Source organism: Malassezia restricta, chromosome III, assembly GCF_003290485.1.
Source record: "Malassezia restricta chromosome III, complete sequence".
Lineage (NCBI taxonomy): Eukaryota > Fungi > Basidiomycota > Malasseziomycetes > Malasseziales > Malasseziaceae > Malassezia > Malassezia restricta.
The window spans coordinates 114,155-134,840 of record NC_040195.1 but is presented as its reverse complement, the minus strand read 5'-3'; the positions used below and the strand labels follow the sequence as shown (position 1 = coordinate 134,840).

The 20,686-nt window shown below is 54.7% G+C and overlaps 9 protein-coding genes across 9 annotated transcripts; 3 read left to right on the top strand and 6 right to left on the bottom strand.

The window, feature by feature from the left end:
• Window positions 1-13: 13 nt before the first annotated feature.
• MRET_1689 (cation-transporting P-type ATPase 13A3/4/5) lies at window positions 14-4,669 on the bottom strand (the record flags this gene model as incomplete). Its single annotated transcript, XM_027628316.1, has 1 exon — window positions 14-4,669. One exon carries the CDS (start codon window positions 4,667-4,669, stop codon window positions 14-16), a length of 4,656 nt encoding a protein of 1,551 aa, XP_027484147.1.
• A 298-nt stretch (window positions 4,670-4,967) lies between these two features.
• Window positions 4,968-7,097, bottom strand: MRET_1688 (MFS phosphate transporter; the record flags this gene model as incomplete). Its single annotated transcript, XM_027628315.1, has 1 exon — window positions 4,968-7,097. One exon carries the CDS (start codon window positions 7,095-7,097, stop codon window positions 4,968-4,970), a length of 2,130 nt encoding a protein of 709 aa, XP_027484146.1.
• A 747-nt stretch (window positions 7,098-7,844) lies between these two features.
• On the top strand, window positions 7,845-8,900 carry MRET_1687 (peroxin-7; the record flags this gene model as incomplete). The annotated part of the gene is made up of 3 exons (XM_027628314.1): window positions 7,845-8,026; window positions 8,054-8,279; window positions 8,307-8,900. The coding sequence occupies 3 exons, from the start codon at window positions 7,845-7,847 to the stop codon at window positions 8,898-8,900; spliced, it is 1,002 nt and encodes a 333-aa protein (XP_027484141.1).
• Window positions 8,901-8,902: 2 nt separating this feature from the next.
• On the bottom strand, window positions 8,903-9,496 carry MRET_1686 (mitochondrial intermembrane space import and assembly protein 40; the record flags this gene model as incomplete). Its single annotated transcript, XM_027628313.1, has 1 exon — window positions 8,903-9,496. The coding sequence occupies one exon, from the start codon at window positions 9,494-9,496 to the stop codon at window positions 8,903-8,905; it is 594 nt and encodes a 197-aa protein (XP_027484140.1).
• Window positions 9,497-9,988: 492 nt separating this feature from the next.
• On the top strand, window positions 9,989-11,929 carry MRET_1685 (uncharacterized protein; the record flags this gene model as incomplete). The annotated part of the gene is made up of 1 exon (XM_027628312.1): window positions 9,989-11,929. One exon carries the CDS (start codon window positions 9,989-9,991, stop codon window positions 11,927-11,929), a length of 1,941 nt encoding a protein of 646 aa, XP_027484139.1.
• Window positions 11,930-11,972: 43 nt separating this feature from the next.
• MRET_1684 (uncharacterized protein) lies at window positions 11,973-13,412 on the bottom strand (the record flags this gene model as incomplete). Its single annotated transcript, XM_027628311.1, has 1 exon — window positions 11,973-13,412. The coding sequence occupies one exon, from the start codon at window positions 13,410-13,412 to the stop codon at window positions 11,973-11,975; it is 1,440 nt and encodes a 479-aa protein (XP_027484138.1).
• Window positions 13,413-13,471: 59 nt separating this feature from the next.
• On the bottom strand, window positions 13,472-15,166 carry MRET_1683 (protein STE50; the record flags this gene model as incomplete). Its single annotated transcript, XM_027628310.1, has 1 exon — window positions 13,472-15,166. The coding sequence occupies one exon, from the start codon at window positions 15,164-15,166 to the stop codon at window positions 13,472-13,474; it is 1,695 nt and encodes a 564-aa protein (XP_027484145.1).
• A 252-nt stretch (window positions 15,167-15,418) lies between these two features.
• MRET_1682 (Sec7 domain protein) lies at window positions 15,419-18,550 on the top strand (the record flags this gene model as incomplete). Its single annotated transcript, XM_027628309.1, has 1 exon — window positions 15,419-18,550. The coding sequence occupies one exon, from the start codon at window positions 15,419-15,421 to the stop codon at window positions 18,548-18,550; it is 3,132 nt and encodes a 1,043-aa protein (XP_027484144.1).
• Window positions 18,518-20,575, bottom strand: MRET_1681 (anaphase-promoting complex subunit 2; the record flags this gene model as incomplete). Its single annotated transcript, XM_027628308.1, has 1 exon — window positions 18,518-20,575. The coding sequence occupies one exon, from the start codon at window positions 20,573-20,575 to the stop codon at window positions 18,518-18,520; it is 2,058 nt and encodes a 685-aa protein (XP_027484143.1).
• Between the last annotated feature and the right edge of the window lie 111 nt (window positions 20,576-20,686).

Here is a 20,686-nt window from a genome sequence, read left to right as displayed (position 1 = left end):
ACTCGTTTTCTTACTACGCTTCCGATGGATCATTCAGGGACATGAGGACGGCCTTGTATGTTTTTTGGCCGTGTTTGCGAGTCTTATCGTGCTTACGACCGCGGTGGAATAGCATGCGTTGCACAAACTTGATCACGTTGAGTGTCGGTCCCATAAGGTGCGACTCGAACACAAAGCAGGCAGCAGTGTTGGCCACCACAATCGCGAACAGCTTCCAGTGGAAAGAGGGTGGGAACTCCACGAGACCAAGCAACTCGAAGAAGAAGCCTCCGCGCATAAACAAGAAGTACATCGACATGCATGTGAGTACGGTGAGAGACGTGAGTAGCATGGGGTTGGTGTAGATGGGTTGACGGAAAGGGGGACCGACGCTGAATACCGCTGCGACGGTAATGTACTGGAATGAAGACACCAAAAAGAGAGCTGAGTTTTCAGCATTGACGACGTTCAGCTCGTCAGGATTGACTTGGGGGGGCCGGTACCATGGCTGTCGTCGCGTCAGACAAAAAACAAACACCTGGAAGCCCGAGCATAGAATAACCTGTGCCAACATGGACAGGAGCACCTTTTTCGACAAGAGGTTGGCGGTAGGGCGCTTGGTGTGCAAGGTTGGATACGGCCACGTCCGAGCCATGGCCACGGCGACAGGCAAGATAATAAAGAGGTCAATGAACAAGAACTGAAAGTCACCAAGGGAACTTGCGAGATTGTACAAGATCGTGATACTCGTGAATTGAATCAAGCTGTACAATGCCATGTACTTGAAACAACTAAAGCTTGTGACCAGTGATGCGCGGCCCTCTTTGATGACCTCAATCACGCATGAAATGTCAGGGCGTGTCGATGTGAATGGTGCAGCCACGCTGGCTTCGGCCTCTGAGAGCGAAATGCCAATGTCCGCGGCTTTGAGTGCACCACAGTCATTTGCACCGTCACCACACATGCCGACCGTGTAGCCCAGCTCCTGCAGCCTGTCGACCAGATCGTGCTTTTCATCCGGCGACATGCGGGCGAAAATTGTGCCTTTGATCAGCATGCGCCGGACAATCTCGATGGGAGCGTAGTCAATCATCCAGCGGAATACGTCACCTGTGATGACTAGCTCATACTCCAAAATATTGTGTTCGCCCAAATCAATATGCATCGGGTCAGGATTAATAGGCTTCAATGTGTCTGGATTGAGCTTCATAGACTCATCATCTGTGCTGCACCACGACAGGATCACATCGTTCGGTTCATCAGGAGAACCGTGGGCAAAAGATGGAAGAAACACAGTCGACGACTGTCCGAGTATACCACACTCGCGAGCGACACTGACAGCCGTGCGTGGATTATCACCCGTGACCATTTTGCAGCCGATGTTGGCATTACGCAGCGTCGCGACAGCTGGTAGGGAGCCCGGCTTCAGCTTGTTTTCAAACACAATGAGACCCAGGAACGAGAGTCCACTTTCAGCCTTTTCGCGTGGCAAGCGTTGCGCCTCAACCCAGCTCAGACCGGGCAGTGACTTGCCAGCGCAAGCAATGACCCGGAAGCCGTGATGGGTGTAATAAGCAAGCAGATCATCGAAATCTTGGGGCAGCGTCGCGCGGTCGCAAATGTCGATCAGTGCTTCCGGAGCGCCCTTCACAAAGACCTCCATAGACGATGAATGCAGCTGCTTGACAATCACACTCATTCGCCGCAGGGCTGACACAAATTCAAACGTCCGAATCACACCGAGCTCTAATACATTCTGATTCGCATGCCCGATTGTGTCGTTGGCGTCAAATGGTGGGCTGTCACGCGGTCGCACCACCGTTTGCACCAGGGATGGCGAGCGATCCTGGCCAAGAGCAAGAGTTCGAAGATCTGTTTCCTCGCCTTCATCGATGGTCCAGTCGGTATACTCAAACATCTTGACGTCGAGCGGATCGCCAATCACCTCCCCATGCACAATTTTTAGGCTGTGACATGTCGCCAACGCATATAAAAGCGACAGGCGCCCTGAGGGGTCAGACGAAGCTGTGTGAAGTTCGTTGGACGTTTGATGAAGCTCGCTAAACTGGCCCATATGGACATCCACGGTGCGCGTTCCCAGCACGTCCAGCCCGTCCTCTGTCAATGTGCCTGTCTTGTCGAAGCAAACGACGTTCACCTTTCCACCCATATTCACTCGTGTTGGCGAGATACAGAATACCCCCAACTTGCGCAATCGCGCTATGGCAAAGGCTGTGCCTATGCTCATCGTGGCAGGCAACGCTGGAGGTACGACAACTGTCACCAGGTCGAGCACGCGAATGGCAAGGGTGCGCCAGGAAATGCCAATCTGGATAAAATTGGCGGTATTGAAGCAGAGACCCACGAAGGCAATCGCCGCAAGAAACCCGATAAATCGAAATGAGTCACGATAAAACTTGAACCCCATGGGTTTGGGGAAAAGCATACCTCTCACGAGCGAGCCTTTTGTGGTATGAAAGCCAGTCCGAACGACCATGGCCTTGGCGGAAATGTCTTCTGGATCTAAGCTCCCGATGGCTGGGCGCGTGCGAATAATCTTGGTGCCTGAGAACAAAAAGTGCTTCGCCAAATGATTGGCGAGATCTGTGCGAGTCGATTGAATCGATGGTACTTGCTGCTCCGTTAAAGGCTGCTTACTGATCGGCACACTTTCTCCCGTAAGCATACTCTCATTCACAATGGCATCGCCGCTCAGCAAGATACAGTCGGCAGGGACAGTGGTCAAACTTTGTTCAGCCGCGTCAAATACATCGCCGGGCATCAGATCGCTGCTGTCCAGGTACCGCCATTGGCTATCGCGCAAGACACGCACACTGCAGACAAAGCGGTTCATTTCTCGCATGCGCGCAATCGTTTTCTTCGTCTCGAAAAGTGTCGATACGATACTGCCGATCGAAATAGTCGCGATGCAAAATGCATAGTAGTAGTAATCGTCCAGACTCCACAGAAGAATGGACACGATCTGGAAGATGTAGAATGGATGCAGCACTTCACTGATCAGCAGATCCAGCGACGACTTTTCTGCAATGTCAATTACGTTCAGGCCGAAAAATACTCGTCGTTCACGCTCTAATTCGGTACTGATCCCTTGACGCATCAGGTCCGTCGATGTCCACTTGCTATCGCGCCACTCGCGAATTGTGCGGAAGCGGCCTGTGGGCGGGTGTAGCAAAAACCGAGTGTAACGATACTCAAACATGAGTAAGTCCACAATTTCCTCGCCGTCATGGCCGCAGCTGCTCTCGTCAGGCACATCGTCATGCAGCATACTTTGTGCTTCAGCATACGTGCACGGTGGATCTCGAGACGTGGGTGGGAAAACTGACTTGAGCGGACGCGCAAATGGTACAGACATAAACGCCTCTTTGCTGATATCGCCCCATTGATTCTCGACCACCACAAACTCAGCATCAGCAAAATCGGCTTCTTGGTACACATAACGCAGACGCCAACGCGGAAACCACAGGGACAACAATCCAATAATGCCAAGAGAAAAAATGCATGCCGCCATGTACATGATGTAATGACCCCGTCTTGTGCGGTAGCCGGAAATACGAATCAATGTGTCCTCATCAGCCAAATAGATCTGCTGCTTCGTACGGCAAGTCTTATCAAGCCACGGGCTCTCAGTATAGCCTTCAGCATGCGTATTACCAACAGCATCCGTGTGCACATGCCCGTCTCTTGCCTCGTTTACTGCCTCCGGATAGTCCATCAAATGAACGGGTTTTGGAGGCATGGTCGGATCATCAAACGGCACATCTTGACGGCCATCTTCAAGGCCTTCTGCCCGATAGTCTACAAAGGGCTCTGGCACACCAAATACATTGGGTATGAAGCGATTTTGTGGCGAACCGTGCGGCTGACTATCCGCGCTTGATCGGTCGCTCGCGTCACTAATCAGCGCTTCATTTTCATCGTCATAGTCGTCCAAATCTAATGCTTCTTCATCAACCATATCCGATTCTTGATCAAGCCATCTTCCATTGTCCGCGTTTGCATCTGCTTCTGCCTCCGCCTGGTCAACACGGAATGTTGCGAAGAGTGAGCCAATTAAACTGGAGGATCCAGGCACAGACGAGCTTGCCCCATCCTCACTCACACGATATGCACGTCGTGGATATGCACGTTTTCGGTAACTAATAGAACTGTTGCCATGTGAGTCGAGAGTGTGGACACTGGACGGCGAATGATCCCGTGATTCACGGCTGTGTGATTGTATCGAGCTGGAAGCACGCCCACTCCGCGAGATGCGCGAATGAAAACGCTGACTGCGCCTGCGAGAATGTGGGTGCAGACTGGGTCGAGCCATATTGTGGTGCATACTTGTGACGGAGCTGGGCACAAATTCCGCTGAAGGGCCATCGAATATCGTGTTTGGATCTTCATAACTTCCCACTTGGCTATCGCGACGCTTCTTTACCGATCTTCCTATCATATCCGTACGACTCTTCATGGATTGGGATGCCCATTGCTCTGCTTCTTGCAACTCTTGCTCACCAAATAATGAAGTCGAACGCACCGATCCGGCATCCACGAAGGAGGAGGCATGATGGCTGTCCTCGCTCTGCCCTCTCACTTCAGGAATATGGTTACTAAATGGGGCCTGGTACTCCTCGTCGGCGAGCTCAGGATCATGGGGCCGGCTAGTAGTACCACGGGTTGTCATTGCCCGTGCCGATAGTCCGGATCAACCAAGTCGCGATAAACTATGCCGCACAACAAAATGCCACGTGCTCGCGCCACTCCTTATCACACTCAGTCGTTGCCATTGCACACTTGTACACTTAAACCATAACTCTCACCTATAAATTTGCGAAGAGAACTAAAAATTCAACAAGGTCGCATCATGAATTTATAGCACGCATTAGGACCAACCTTTTAAAAATTAGAGAACAGTACACATTCTCGCATTAACATTACGAAGGCACAGCCTTTCGTCATTTCGGTTCATCGCAGAGGGTCAATTAGAGTTGCTTCTCAAGCGACTCCAACTTGGAGTCAAACACATGGCTCTCAGGGTTCGGGTGAGCAAGCCTAAAGTCCTTCACATACTTGTGACCAAACTCACTGGCAAGGAAATCCCGCTGATGAGCCGAGAGGTCCTCCTCAGCATAACTGTTCATGGCCATCGTGCTGTCGTACACCGTACGGAACTCGCCAATCTTCTGCTGAGCATCAAGCTGAGGGTTGTAAGGAAGATGACGCTTGAGCACAACGCGCTCGTACAGCGAAATGTGACGCGGGTGGATAGCCACACCGTGGTAGTCCTGCTGGTTGCCAGACATGACATACTCCCAGTATCGCTCCTGCTCACGGAGGTCAAGACCCGTGGTGTCTGGCAGGAAAATGAGCGTGACAATGAGACCAGCAAGACCGAACCAAGTGACAATGTAGAACTTGGTGTGGTCTTCCACATAGTTGTAAATAATCGTGGGAACAAGGGCACCAAGCTTACCGCAAGCGGCACCCACACCGTGGCAAGTAGCACGGATCGAAGCAGGGAAAATCTCGGCAGCAACAAGGAAGGTTGTCGAGTTGTAACCGAACTGGTTCCAGAACGAAGAGAAGAAGAAGATGAACTGGAATGCCTTGACCTTGCCCATGTCGTTAGGGTCAGTCAGGCTGTTATACGCAAACGTAGCACCACAGAACAAGGCAAAGGTAGCCATGAAAGAGATGGCCTGCATCCACTTACGACCGTAGAACTTGTGGTCAACAAGAATCGCAGCCATGTAGTAACCGGGCATCTGGACACCAACGTTGATCAGATTGTAAAGCCACTTGGTACCAAACGAGTGAGGGTTGTAGGAATCACCTTTCGCCTTACCAGTAATAATGTCAATGAACTGGTTGGAGAAAATCTTGTTACCGTAGAAGAAAAAGTCGTTGCAGAACCAACCCATGGTCGAAGCAAAGAGACGATGCCAGTAATGGTGCAGCGCAAGCTTGAGCGAAGTAATGTCGTAACCAGAGGTGTTCAAACGTGCCTTAGCATCTCTGAGAGCGCCCTCAGCGTACTCGATCCTGTAGTAACGGTAGTACGCGAGGTAAAGCGTGACAGCGGCAATAAAGCCAAACGACACACGGAACGTGAACTGAGCGGCATCGGGCTTGATGGGCGTCTGGAGTGTGTTGTTGAAGATCAAGAGAAGGATAATCAGAAGACTCTGGTTCACAAACTGACCCCAACCCTGCATCAAGAAAGCCAGCAGCACGTTACGACCACGGTGAAGACGGTCTCCTGTGATCGAAGCAAAGCGGTTACTGTTACCCTCCATAGCACGCGTAGAGGTCATGGGGTACTCACCACCCACACCAATACCATAGATAAACAGAGACCAAGCATAGCAAATGACCCAACCGTTCATGGTGATACCCCACATGCACGTAAGCATTACCGAACCCAGCGTCATGATCAAAGCATCCTGCACCATACCAAACTTACGACCAACCCAGTCACCTTCAACACCGACAAGAATCTGACCGGTAATAATACCGACAATTTCGAGGTAGTCGATGGCACTCTGCCAGTCCTCATCACAGATGGACTTCTCCTTCCAGCATTGGTAGAACTTGCTGGTCTTAGCAGGCACGTTAGGCTGGCCAGGCAAGGCAGCATCCGTGTTTTGGAAGAGTGGCTTGATGTTACCGACGGAGAACAGCGTGTAACCTTCAACAAACATACCCATACCATTCACCACATAGGTGCCGAAATAGCTGGATACAACACTAAGTGGGTCCTTCTTGATCATACGACCAATGTGACAGAGCTCCTCGCGGCAAATCGAGTTTGACTGCCTGTTCACAAAGCGGAAACGCTCGCCGACAGGAAGATCCGCCCAGTACGTACCATTCTCGTACGAGTCTGGTGGGAACAAAATGTCGTTGAAAGCAGACTCAGCCTCCGTTGACATAGCGGCATGCGGGACTGGCTCGGGCTCAGCCTTCGAGGCGTCGGCCTCCGGCACATAGCGAGTCGCATCCGAAAAGTTGGTCGATGGCTCCGTGGGCATCTCAGTGTTCGAGTTAACACCTAGAGGCTCAGAGTTATGATTGATGTACTGATTGGTGAACTCTTGGTTATTACTCGACATCTTGAGGCAGGACCCGGCCTGAAAGAAGACAAGAACCGCAGACCTGGTGGTAGCGAGAACCGTAGGGGCAAGTCTTAAGAGTGCTTCCCGTTTTAGTACTTCATGTTGATCGCGAGCTCATAGGCGAAAAAAAAATTTGCCAACCAAACACGTTGTATGGCGCCGTGCAGCATGGGATGAGCCTCCTTGTTTGTCATACATCAAATTAGTTGGGCCTAATCGGTAGATGTGATGCGCACGTTCGCGATCGTGCTTTTTGCACATGCAATAGATAAAAAAAATGATTTTGCACGCCTGCATATTAGTGCTTATAAACGCATACTATTGGATAAACATGCACACGTGTGCCTGCAGTGATATGGAATGGCTTGCTATATTCAGTTTGAGGAAAAAACATTGCATAGATGACGGGTCTTGTATGATGGCGCGCGCGCTAGGTCAACCCTTGGCGAAAATAGGGTATCTCGTGGGCACGCGTCGCCAATATGGCTTGGCGCACGCGTCGGAACATGCATTGAGCTAATCCACGCCGGGAGATCCACATTGGATGCCGAGTCTAAGGCGCGCCCGTGTGCCATGTCCACAATTTGTCTTTCGTAAGGTTTTGCCGTTTTGCAGCAAGACACAGGATGGCAATGGCAGTACGTTGTTGTATAAGGGGCCAGGTATGCTTAAGTAGGTAGAGCCCGGATACATTTTGTTTAATCTGAGATACATTTGGGGCCTCGTCCACACGTGCCATTCAGTATGGAAGGACCGGGGCGGGTGCCGTCGGCAAGGCGGTATCCAACGCCTGGTTTTGCTGGATACAATGTGACTTGGTCGCCATTCTATCCTGACAGATTCGCTGTAGCTAGCTCAGCTAACTATGGGCTCGTGGGGAATGGGCGTTTGCATGTATTCGGATCCACGCCTCTCCCGCTGAAAATGTACGCTGAGTTTCGCTAATGTTTCAGATTCGATACTCAAGATGGCATATTTGATGTGGCCTGGTCTGAATTACATGAGAATCAGGCTGTCACAGCGTGCGGAGATGGAAGTATCAAGTTATGGGATGTTACACTGGATGATCATCCCATCCGTAACTGGCATGAACATTCGCGTGAAGTATTTTCTGTTGACTGGAACAATATCCAGAAAGAGCTCTTTGCCAGCGCAAGCTGGGATGGCAGCGTAAAGATCGTATGTCGCATGTCACTCACGTATCAGTGGACGCCTGAGCGTCCTGCTTCTATCCAAACCATCATGGCTCACAGGGCATGTGTATACCGATGCGCTTGGTCTCCTCACGCACCCAGTGTACTTGCTACAGCGTCTGCTGATGGGACGGCGAGTATTTTTGATCTCCGTACAGGGCCCCGACCCATCTCGACCATGTCGGCTGGAGGCGAAGTTCTGGCCGTAGACTGGAACAAATACCGGCCCATGACTCTTGCTACGGGTGGTACCGACCGGGCTGTCAAGATATGGGAAGCACAGGCTTCGGGTCCTGGAGGACTAGTACCAGAAAAATGCGTTTGCTTTGGACACCAATATGCCATACGCGGTGTGGCGTGGTCACCCCACCAGTCCAACGTGGTCGCTAGTGCCAGCTATGACATGACGGCGCGCATTTGGAATATCGACGATGCTGCGGTTTCAGCGCAAGTACCTATGGTGAATGTTCCGCGCCAAGTCTATACGGGGCACCGAGAGTTTGTGGTAAGTGTGGCCTGGTCGCTCTTTGAGCCGGGCATGGTTGCTACCTCTTCATGGGATATGGAAACCCATTTGTGGCCCGGCATCATCCCGAACACAGCATAGTCTCATTCCTTGTCCTGTACAGATGACGCATCGGCAGCAGCAGCTTCGTCTGCCTCAATTTCATCAGCATAGACGTCCGGATGCTGACGGAAACAGTCCTGCATGTGCTTGAAATGCTCGATGCAATCAATGCCCTTTGGCTCGGCCTCCGAAAATACAAAGCAGCTAAAGGCCTTCTTGAATTCTTCGCCGCATGGACCATCAGCCATGCCTCCGAGACAGGGGCAGTCCCAATTGATCTCGCCCGTGCGCTCATCAAAGGCTGACTCTACACCCTCTTCCATATCAAGATGACCGGCCTCTTCTGAGGATTCGTCTTGAGCAGGTTCTTCTTGAGCAGGTTTTTCTTGAGCAACTTCCTCTTTTTCACTTTCCTCATTCGATTCATGCACTCGGGTCAATCGCTTCGGATGAGGCTTGAAAGTGTTCGACAGCTTGATGCGCTCTTCATAGGACAGGAGTCGGTCTTGAAGCGAGATTGGCTGTGATAGACCAAGAATGGCAAAGGACACTGCACCGACCACGGGAACAGAAGCACGGGTCCAGCTGGCGTGGAGAACACGCGCAAACGCCCTTGAAGCCATACGACCCAACATCGCGACAAAGGGAGGTGCCTGGAGGTAAGAGCAATTCGCCACCCAGGTGCATGGTCAAACGCTTACAAAACCATGTTCCTCCACATCGGCAGGGTGGACCCTTCATTGAACCACGTCGCACCTGGCAGGCTAGAGCCGAGTGGGATCAGGTCAAGGTGGCGCGCTGTGTCAATTGACACACGATTTGGGTGCCTTTTGCAATAATGTCTAGTGCCTATGTGGCGGTTTGGAGGCCTCTGTCTTTTTGTCCACGGTGCTTGCATACGAGCTCGAGGAGCAGAAGTAGATCTATCATGAGTATGCACCCAGGCTGAGCCGTGCTCTGATATAGCAGTAGGCCCACATTCTTATTGTCGCGAAGTTGTCGGCGCGGCGAGATGGTCTGAGCGCTGCGTACGAGGGGGCCGCAGGCATGTGGAGGTAAGGTCTGCTACGCGTGTGGACAGGCGGCGTAGAGCGGTCGGGTGGGGATTCAAGCACGTTTCGACCACCATGGTGGAATTGGAAGAAGTGCAGGATTCCAATGCACAAATCACCGAAAGGTTTCCACCGGGCATGGTAGCGGTATTTGCCGGTGCCACGAGAGGCATAGGCAAGGCCACTATGCTTGAGTTTGCGAAGCATATGCGCCAGCCGCGTATTTATTTGTTAGCTCGGTCGGAGGACACGACACAGCCTGTGTTGGATGAGCTGCATGAGGTCAATCCTGATGGTGAGTATTACTATGTTGAAGCCGACTTGTCCTTGATCAACATGGTTGATGCTGCATGCCGTCGCGTTCGAGAAAACGAGAAAGCCATCAATGTGCTCTTCATGAGCCAAGGCACACTGGACTTTACGTCGCGTACAAGGGAGGGTCTGCGCACTATGTGGGCGCTTTCGTACTTCTCACGCATGCGCCTCATCAGCAATCTTTTGGATCACTTGCGTCGTGGCGAGAGTCTGCGCCGTGTTGTTTGTGTCATGGCCGGTTCAAGAGAGGGGCCCATTGATCCAAACGATGTGAGTGGACGCAAGGTGCCTATCCGCCAGGCTCGTGGGCATCTAAGCTCGTGCATCACTTTTGGTTTGGAGCACTTTGCCGAAATGGCACCGGAAGTGAGCTTTATACACGATCATCCTGGTTCGGTGCCGACCAAGCCGACCCGTGCCCTACCTCCGGGCATGGCGTCATTTGCTGTCTCGTTATCTATGGCGTCTGGCCGCAAAATCTCGCTTGAAGAAAGTGCGGAGCGTCATCTTTTCTTAACCACGAGCTCGCGCTATCCGCCGATCTCGGTAGAAGACCGACCGCTGGCTCGTGGCGTGCCGCTCTCGGCGGGCCTACGCGTGGCTTTGTCGTCCACAGCCCGTGTGGCTGGTGGTGTGTACACCGTCAACTCAGACTGCGTCAGTGCGGACTACAACACGTTAGAACTGCTGAGGACGATGCGCGAACAAAACATCCCGGCCGCACTATGGGAGTGGACCCAAGAGGAGATAGACCGAGTCGAGGTCATTATACCTGATCCACCCACACCCAAGGAGCAGCCCAAGCCCTTGGCTATGGAGCCTGAGGAAATGCTCTTCCTTCCTCGTCCGATGCCAGACGGCACCTATCCATTACCTGATCCCGTGAGTGCCACGCGCCCGCCTGTTACGACGCCTGAGCCGCCCGAGCCACTTGACCAGCCAGCACCAGAGTTGGTGCAAGACCAGGCAGCGATGTTCCTCCCGCAAGTACGACCTGATGGCACGTACCCTCTGCCCGATCGTGTGAGACCCACTCGTTTGACCACGCCTGAGCCGCCCGAGCCACTGGCGCAGCCACATCCTGAGATGCTGCCAAATGCCCATGCCATGTTCCTTCCAGAGGTGCTACCGGATGGAACGTACCCACTACCGGCAAAGGTACGACCCACGCGTCTTCCGATTCCCAGCCCAGAGCCAGAGCCGGAGCTCAAGCCGGAGCCCAAGCCGGAGCCGGCACCAGAGCGAAGCGCGACGTCGGAGAGCCACGAAGCTGCTCGTGCGTCTCAGGACGAGTCTCGGCGCAGGTCATTCTTGCCCATGTTTGTCAAGCGTCTCCAGCCCAAGCCTTTCCGCCCCTTTAAAAGGCAGGGGCGTACAGATGGCGCGGATGATACGAGTATGGCGGAGACGGTGCCTGAGAGAGTCTCTCAAAGTGCGTCCGAGGCTGTCCCTGAGACAGCAGCGCCTGGCACCTCTAGCCATTCTGTTGTTCCGCTGTCGGCACCTGTACTTCGTCCTGAAGTGAATGAAGCGCAAACTGCGAAGGCAGCAGAGCATGCTCAGCCCAACACGGTCGTCAGCCACCCCGCCACCGCACTAAACCATGCGTCTGCCAGTGGCTTTGAGCCATCTGTGAATGCCACACAAGCGGCGCCTCAGTCGCCCACGGCGCAGGACATTATTCAGTCGTACCAATCATAGTGGCATGCTTCATAGTATCATATACACGCATGATTCATTCAGCCTACGATATTTCGGTATCATCGAACGGATCCTGGTCTTCGAGGATGTGCGTCGTGGGTGGTGGTGCATAAAGCCGTGGTGGTGGCGGCGGTTGCTGCGAAGGCTGCGATGGAGCATGCTCGGGTACGTCAAAAGACTCCATCGCTACCACATCGTTGTTAGTGGAAAGGCCCTGTTCGATGTTTGAGTAAGAGAAAAAGTGTTGTGGCTCTTTCGGGCGCTCGCCTGACAGACCATACCGGCCGCCATAGCCGACATAGGTATCGATAAGAATGTTGAACCACAGAAACAATAAAAATGCCACGGAAAAGTCAATGAGGCCCCACGTCACATAGTCAATGCCCTTGGCATCAGCCCAGCGCATTTCCTCATCTGTAGCGCTCATGAACATGATCCCTCCAGCGACAAGGAGGAAGGGAGGCAGATACTGAAACACGCTCACTGGGAACCATGCACCAGGTACGGTGGGACGATCCACGGTGCCACTTGGGGCATCACGGAGCACGAAGCAAATCTCAATGATGCGGCAGACGCCACCGGCCATGAGTGCATAGCCAAACAAAGCATGGATGTGGGTGGATATAGCTACCGCCTGCTTGTGTCCGCTCATGGCCCAGCCCGTGAGCATGATGATGACCGCGGGTAAGACGGAGCGTTGGCCCTTTCGACTCAGCCAGACGCCTGCAGCACCACCAGCCCACCATACGACGCCCATAAGTGTGTGCTGCAGGTCCTTGTGTGTCCATGGTCCGCCCTGGTGCTCGGTAAAGGTATTGATCATGCCCCATATGAAAATCACCCACGAGTCAAGGTACTCTTGCGCGCAGCCGCGGCGCCGGAGCCACTCGACGGCGCACTTCATCATGATCAGCAGGATGACAGAGTAGGCAGTAAAGGCTGAGCCCATAATGTAGTGCGCGAGGCATTGATTCAAGTGTCCGCCTTCACACCACGACTGCAGTGTCGCGATGCCAAACACCATCTGCGCCCATCCGACGACGGGGAATGCGCGTCCTAGCACACCATGGATAACGAGGACCACAGGCCGAACATAGCGTTCTCTCGACCACGCAAGGTGCAAGCGAAGGTACACACCACACGCCGCCTGGGCTAGAAGGAGAAAGAAAAGCACACCTGCAAAGGTGCCGTGGACTGTATGCTTAAACTGACGACCACCATGGTGCTGACCAAAGATGAAGCCAGTGAGCGAGATGACTACGGCCGCGATAGACAGAGGCACGTGAAACCTATGCCGTACGAGACCCAGCACCATGGCCAGCGGAAACAAGACAGCCCACGCTCCGGCCTCCATCGCAATATGGAGCCACAGCCACCCATCCACGGGCTCGCTTGCCTGTTGCTTTGTCGGCACATGCGCATGATTCCCATGCGCCGCAGCTTGGGCGATCACACTTGCCCAGCACAACAGTGTCCCTCGCATCGCCCACGTCGCTGGTTGAGAACCGTCGTTGGAGGTGGAGGGGGAGAGTCCTACGCGGTCTATGGACGCGCCGCCGACTCGGTGGCACGGGCGTTGGGACCTGGAGCACTGCCTGAGCTAAGTGCACGCGAGGGTGGTATCGGGGTGTTCATGCGACGTGAAAGAAGCCATGAGGGCACCCATCCACGGTAGGGCGGCATACTTTCGGCGATGCAGTACGACCAGGAATGATAGCGCTTAAACACGCGGACGCGGTCGCCTGCAGAGAAAGAGTGATCTCGCGCGGGGACATCTGTGAGCAAGGTAGCTGCAGAGCCACTCATTGGTACGTAGAGTAATGGAAGAGGCGCATACATCATGATCTGCTGCCATGTATCTTGTGAATCAGGCATCCGATAACACGATTGCGAGTGCAGTATCGTTGCCATCGGCTGTACGATTTCCAAGAGGCAGCCCGTCGGGGCCCAGCCCGTCCATACTTCGATCGAAGGTCGAGCTCGATCCAAGACGTACACATCACCGTGCCCATCGGCTGCGGAGTCGCGCCGAAGAGCCCACCAGCCTTGGCTCTTGGACAATACAATGAAGGTATCACCCAATTGAAAATCAAATTCGTCATCGCGCTCCGAGACGTAGGGGTAGATCGCGACCGCGTATGAAATGTGCTTGAATGCGAGGTCCGCCGCGGGGCCTCTTGTGTGTGCATGGCTATGTGCCTCTGCGCCGCCTGGCCATGTCAAAAGATGACGTGTTGAAATGAGTCGAGCGTCTTTTGCTACAGGCAAGCCTGGTACCCCCGCCCGTTGCCGGAGGGCTGGGTGCTTCATTTCCATACCGAGCTGCTTCTGCTGCTGCCTATCGTGGAATTTCCGATACGCCACTTGTACGGGCGACTCAATGTCAGCCACGTATCGCGCCACCAACGCGGCATCGGGGGATTTTTCTTGCATGGTCTGAAGGATCCGCAGTGGTTTTTCATCGTATGCGATACAGTATTCTGTGGTAGAAGACGTTGCAAACAACACAACGTTATGCCAGTCTTCATGGATGCCGTAAAGGCGCAGTGCCAAGGGCAACAGAGTACTGCATGGATCATTCAGCGTGACGGGATGGAAGCGCTGCTGTGCCTCATTCGGTGCTCGCTCCATGCCTCGTTGTCGGAGCAATGCGCCGATAGCCTCTAGTACGGGCGCCAACGTGCGGTCATCTTGAGCCGACTCACTCCATGGTAGCGGCGCTGTGGCCTGCAAAGCGCGCGCCTGGCCGTCACGGTCGTCCTGGGCCTCCGTGGATGTTGAGGCGGCATGCGTCAGTGGTGGCTGAGACTGCTGCACACGGGCTGTATGAGGCACGCCGAGCGTCTTCGAAATGACTGCGATCTGTTCGTGCAGCTGCATCAGTGCCGTATCGAGGTACGACACATGAGACTCGAGTGCGTAGATTCGCTCGTCACGCTCACGCAAGAGCTGCGTCATGTCTTGATACGTGGGGGGCTCAAGTTCCTGCGGCACCCAGTCGCCTGGCTCAAACGGGATATTTTGTGCGATTTTCATCTGGTATATAGCATCCAAGAGCGACACACGGTGTCCGATCGATGCGACGCCAATATCCTTGAGCGCAGCCTCGTCCATCAAGACAAGAGCCTCGCCGTCGATCCGATTCGACTCAAATGCCTCCGCATAGCATGCCATGTCCATGCTCTGCAGCCAGAGACTCACATCGCTAAGGGTCCAATGTCGCACGTCGCTCTCCATGTGGATATTCCCCCTCCCGTCCGGAAGGGGACGACGCACAGGCAAAAATCGAGCTCCGAGCTTGTGGGCCGCGCCGCGGCGCATGTGGAGATGCGTGGGCTGTGCTTCTGTCGTGCCCTAGTTGGGCGCCGCGCGCGCGAGTCGCCTGGGAAGCAGTGGAGCATGCATGCCATTGGATCTGCTGTACTAAACCCACAGTCGCTGCAGCCAGCGCACTTTTTCACACCCTGTTCTGCATTCCACCTGGACTCTATGCGTGACGACGCTGCGCAACATGCGAGCGTAGAGAACCAGGGGGCATCTGCTCGACTGGATGCGATCGCCAAGCTGCGTCGCGCGGCATCGCAGCGTGAAGTGAGGCAGGCCAAGCCCCCGCCCACGACCGCCACAACGGCGGCCACGCATGCTGGGACGGCAGACTCTGTGTCGTCCAACGCTGAGGCGCAATTAGTGGAGCGTAATGCGGCACGACCAGATGGTCAGTTTCCCTTGCTGTCACTGGAACAGTTGCGTCAGCGCCTCGTACAAGAGCGGAAACCCACGGGCATGTCTCGCTCGGCCAGCACGAGTGCAGCCTCTCAGGTCGCTCGGGCATACACTATGCAAAAGCTTTTGGGCGCTAGCACACCTATTTCGTACAATGACATGTTTGCGTTCGTCAGGAATGCGAGTCAGATGCGAGATGCGCCCTCTTCTTCCAAGGACCGGCCCCTGCCGGACCGAGCCCTCGAGACGCCTCGTCGCACGACACTAATACGCAGCGTATCAGCTCGCGATCATTCGCGGGTCCACGCATACAAACAGGCGGCGCGTGCTCCCCTGCCTTCGCCTACCACAGCACAAGCTGTGAGTTCGCCGACGTGGGACGACCGAAGCTCCGTCGCACACGATTCTAGCAGCACATCCAGCTGGCGCCTGTCGCTCTACGACTACGACAGCACGAGTCCTGTGGTGTCGCAGACGAGCGCTTTGGCGCCTGTCTCGTCTACACCTAGCATACCCACGACGGCCAGTGTATCGGCTGAGCCGCCCATCAAAACGGCTGAGGCACCGTCTCATCTTCCTGCCAAACCACAACAGTCTGAACCCCGGGAACTTGATAAAAGCGCCCACTTGTTCATGACGCGCAACCGCTCGCACAGCTCCTCGTCGGCCACAGTCACGCGCGTCACCGCACACACGCCCCACGTGGATACTCAACTGCCCCGCAGTGTGAAAAACTCGTCCGACATCCCGCGAGAGACGGTGCCTGCGAACCCCATGCCCAAGACACCTGCTTCAACATACCCATCCCCCGTGTCTGTATCTTTCAGTCATGAGCCAGCGCCTGCATCGGCGCCCGTTTTTACGATGGCTGGACATGTGGACGACGCGCAAAAACCCCTACCACACCTTCCCTCTGCCATGTCGCAAATGCTCGAAGAGTCTCTGGGACTGGGGCGCCCAAGCTCCTCACCCTCCGTTGATGCCGCACACGCTGCCGAAGCGTCTAGCCATGTGCGCTCCAACAGCACGAGCGCGGCGACGACAGACACAAGAAAGGACTCCAAAGTGGCACGCATCTTTGGCTCTATTCGACGCAAGTCGTCGCGACGAGGCCTCGGCTCCCTGCGTCGACCCTCTAAAGCATCGAATGACTCGGCGTCGACGTCATCGCCTGTGGCGTCGCACACGCTGATGGCCTCGGTCATTTTACAAAAGGAGGTACAAGACGCGTGGCTTCACGACACTGTTATTACGATACCCACGACGCCAGCCGCTCTTATGCGCTGGAACCAAAAGCTACCGCGGCCTGTCCGACATGTTCTGGCACCTTTCCCCGCACAAGTCCCCTTAGAGGTGGCGTTGGATCCTCCGCGTCGACTTGTGCGTATTCTCCCGCTTCTCCAGTCGGCTGGCGATGAATATGTCAAGCTTCGCTATCTCTTCCTTTTTCAGGATACGGCCGTGTTGGCCAAGCCTATGATTGCGCCTATGCAAGGTGAGTCGCTTTCTGACCTAATCATCCGAAAACTGGGGAGTGCCCCCGATTTGAGTGAGTCCTGCACACCTATTACTGTGCTTGGTTTGCGCGATCTTTACGTGGATGATAGCAGGCAAGGCAAGCTGTCTGAACTAGCCATGCTGGTCCAGCGGCGCGAGGCGCAGCTGTACGCGCATCCTTTCGAGACATTGCATGTGCTGCGGATGGAGGCGCAGCTGCCGGGCTCTGAAGCATATGCGCACGCCCAATTGCTCTACGCCGGCGCATCACTGGATAGGATGGCTGTGGCTCAGTATTTGTATGCGCACCGCGACGTGATGAAGCACTATGTCATGATGCACTGCGTCACCGGAGCACCCATCGAGCTAGCACTGCGTTCCCTGCTTTCGAGCGTGCTGTGGCCACAGGATTTTGGTACGTTTGAGGCTCTGCTGTCCGCCTTTGCGGTGCACTGGCACAAGGCCAATGCGTCCGAACACCAAATGACGGCCGAATGCGTAGCGGACTTGACCTTGGCAATTCTAGGCCTCAATGATGCTTTGCACGGCGCTACGGGCCTCTTTACATACCCCCCGCATGCTATTTCGCTCGAAGAGTTTGTGAAGCTCTTTCGCGCACGCAACACACAGCATATGGTGAGCGACCGCATGCTGAGCGACGCGTACGTTGCGATCAAAACATCACCTCTTACCCCTGCTGTGCCGCGTCATGCTTGGCGCGCTGTGTCGTATGATGCGCGCGCGCTGAGTGAGCCACTGCGCCCTGGCGTACCAAGCCTGCGAGTACGCGTCTCGCTCGACCAGCCTGATCCAGATGTGCGCATTTGCCTGGTGGGACGCGGTCTGTATATGGATCCACCGGTGCTTACATTCACGCATGCCGCACACTCTGAATTTACCGTGCTGGCTACGGCGCCTGGCACGTATGATCTGCTGTTTCTGCGTACAGGACAGCATGCGCCCATGTATATCAGCGGTCGTCATCACGGCACGCAGCGTGCGCTGCCTCTGCACCTCACGCTGTCCTGCGAGGATGCGACTACGACGACGCCTGGACGCCGGACCGTGTCGCTCGTGCATTTAGCGCCGGGAGCGCCGCGCCGCGCCTTGACCTTCTGCATGACGCATCAGGCTATGGCCGAGCAAGTCCTTCGGTGCTTGCGCACTCAAGTCGAACAGGCCCGCGAGGAGGCACGGCACCAGTCGCAGACGGAACGCGACGTGCACGCACTGAGTCAGCTTGTGCTCGAGTCAGCTCTCTTTTCCCTGCCGGCGTCTGATGACACCCACAGGCTTGGTCGCAGTGGCACGATGACAGGTGCGAGTATTGTGCGTATGGCACGCGAAAATAGCTTGCTGTCTCATGTGCTATGCATGAGAGACCGGCAAATTGTCACATAGCTCAAAAGACCCGGCTGATGGCCATTCTCGCAGGACGCCTTGGGCCACCCAGAACCGCAGCGCCTCGAGTGCCAACGCCGCGTGCTGCAATTCTAGCACTTGGGCCAAGTCCTCCGCTGTCACGACACCCGGCGTCTCGTTTTCCGACACGAGCTCCAAGACCGCAAGCTGCAGCGGCGAGACACGCATCGATACGCGCTCATTGTTCTGCAGCTCGATGTCGACGTCGACGGTGCCTAGATGCGGCAGCCATCGCACACACTTGGTAGGGTTCTGCCTCGTATAAAATGCCGAGAACTGCTGCAGGGACTGGGCCAGTCGAGTCGGCCATGTCCATGTCCGCGTGTCGAGATCGGGCCAAAACTGCCGCGACACGACCATGGGGTGCACGTACTCAGCGACGTTCTCCTGGGTGTGGAAGGCGCTATCCAAGGCACGCGACGTTGCCACATCGGCGAGCATGACGTCACAATGATGCAAACTTTGCTCACCCAGGCGTCGCTTGAAAATCGCAATGTTGTGCTGCACTCGCGAAGTATCGTAGTCCACGGTGCGGACGAGACGCTGAGCCGTGTGCTGCTCCAGTGCATGCAGAAATCCTTGGCGGTCGTGGAAAATCTGGGCAAGTAAACCCACCACATCATTGGATCGCATCAAGCGGAAGGCCGGCCCGGCATCCACAGGCCTCGGTGCCCATGTTGGGTCGACCCAGTGCTCAAGGCGTGTATATTGCTCATCCTCTGCGTCCATGTCCCATGCACTCGAGGGTGCATCATTTTCTGGCTGCAATTGTACAAGCTCGGACCGCAGAAGCTCAAATTCCGCATCATCACCAAGAAGCGCGTGCACAATCACCCGAATCGTGTCGTGTCGTGTCCGCAAGTAGTGCTGCACCGGCGGTAAGACGCGCGATAGTACCACGCCAGACGTGTCTACCATGCGCAGCGCAAATACGATATTTATATAGTACGCCAGAATCGCATGCGTATCCATATCTGGGTGCAAAAGACGCGTCTGAAGAGCCTGTGTAAATGACTGAGCCAATTCGATGCGTTCGTCCGTCTTGGCTAGCCACATCACCATATCCTCCATGGCAGCGCGGCTCTGTGGAAACATACCGACGAGCGCATACAACTGCGTTAAACGGTGCTTTCCAACCATCTTGGCCAGCGAATACTCTAGTCGAAGATACAGCGATTCATGATCCTCATCGAGTTCTGGGGTATCATCGTACATCATTGACACACTAATATCCCAAGCATTATAGAGCGTGGGTGACATGGACACAGGCTCTTTGGGCCGGGCATTCAGCATGGACGAGAGAGCTGGCATTAGTTCGTCACATAGGAGCGCATGGAGCGCTGGGTATACGGCTTCTTGTAGTGAGCCTGAGCGTGTCACGGCTTGCTGCGTCGCATGCTCCAGAATGTGCGAGGCCGTTTCAGTTAAGGCACTTTGGACAACAGCATCCAGACCCAAGATCCTAAGTTGAGTACATACCTGGGCGCACGTCGAATCCGGCACAACGTTAGTAGACTCCTCGACATGCAAGGCACTTTGGAAATAGTTTTCAATCACCTTATGCATGCCCGGCTGCATGGCAGCAGAAATAACCGTCTTACAATGCGAAAATAGGATAGCGGTGCATGTGTCATGCGGCAAAATGCCTGCCTCGAGTGCCAATGTTTGTCGGCTCACGATCCATTCGAAGCAAGTGTCGACAGCAAATGGAAGATGGGCTGTGGCATGCTCATCAGATATCAATGGTGCGAGTACCTCCATGCACAATTGGTGGAATGCGCTCATGTATGCATCAACATACCATGCGGCCAAACGCTCTTGACTGTACCGCAGGGAAGCCAAAGCTTCTCGCACGAAAGGCTGATCACGTTCTGGCGCTGCCCACGGTTCGCGTGGATCAAAGGCCGCAATAATGGTAGTCCAAATAGATGCCTGTTCTGCACCTTCCCCTTCGTTGATTGTTTTCTTACAGACACGTAGCGCCTCCTCCCACGCTGCATCCATGGCACGTTCGCCTGAAGGGATACTAGTGTATTGTGTGCATTTCTTGGTGCATCTGACTAAACCTCGACTCTCGACGCGTCCTTGCGCATGCACGCGCGTTACGGTGTTGCG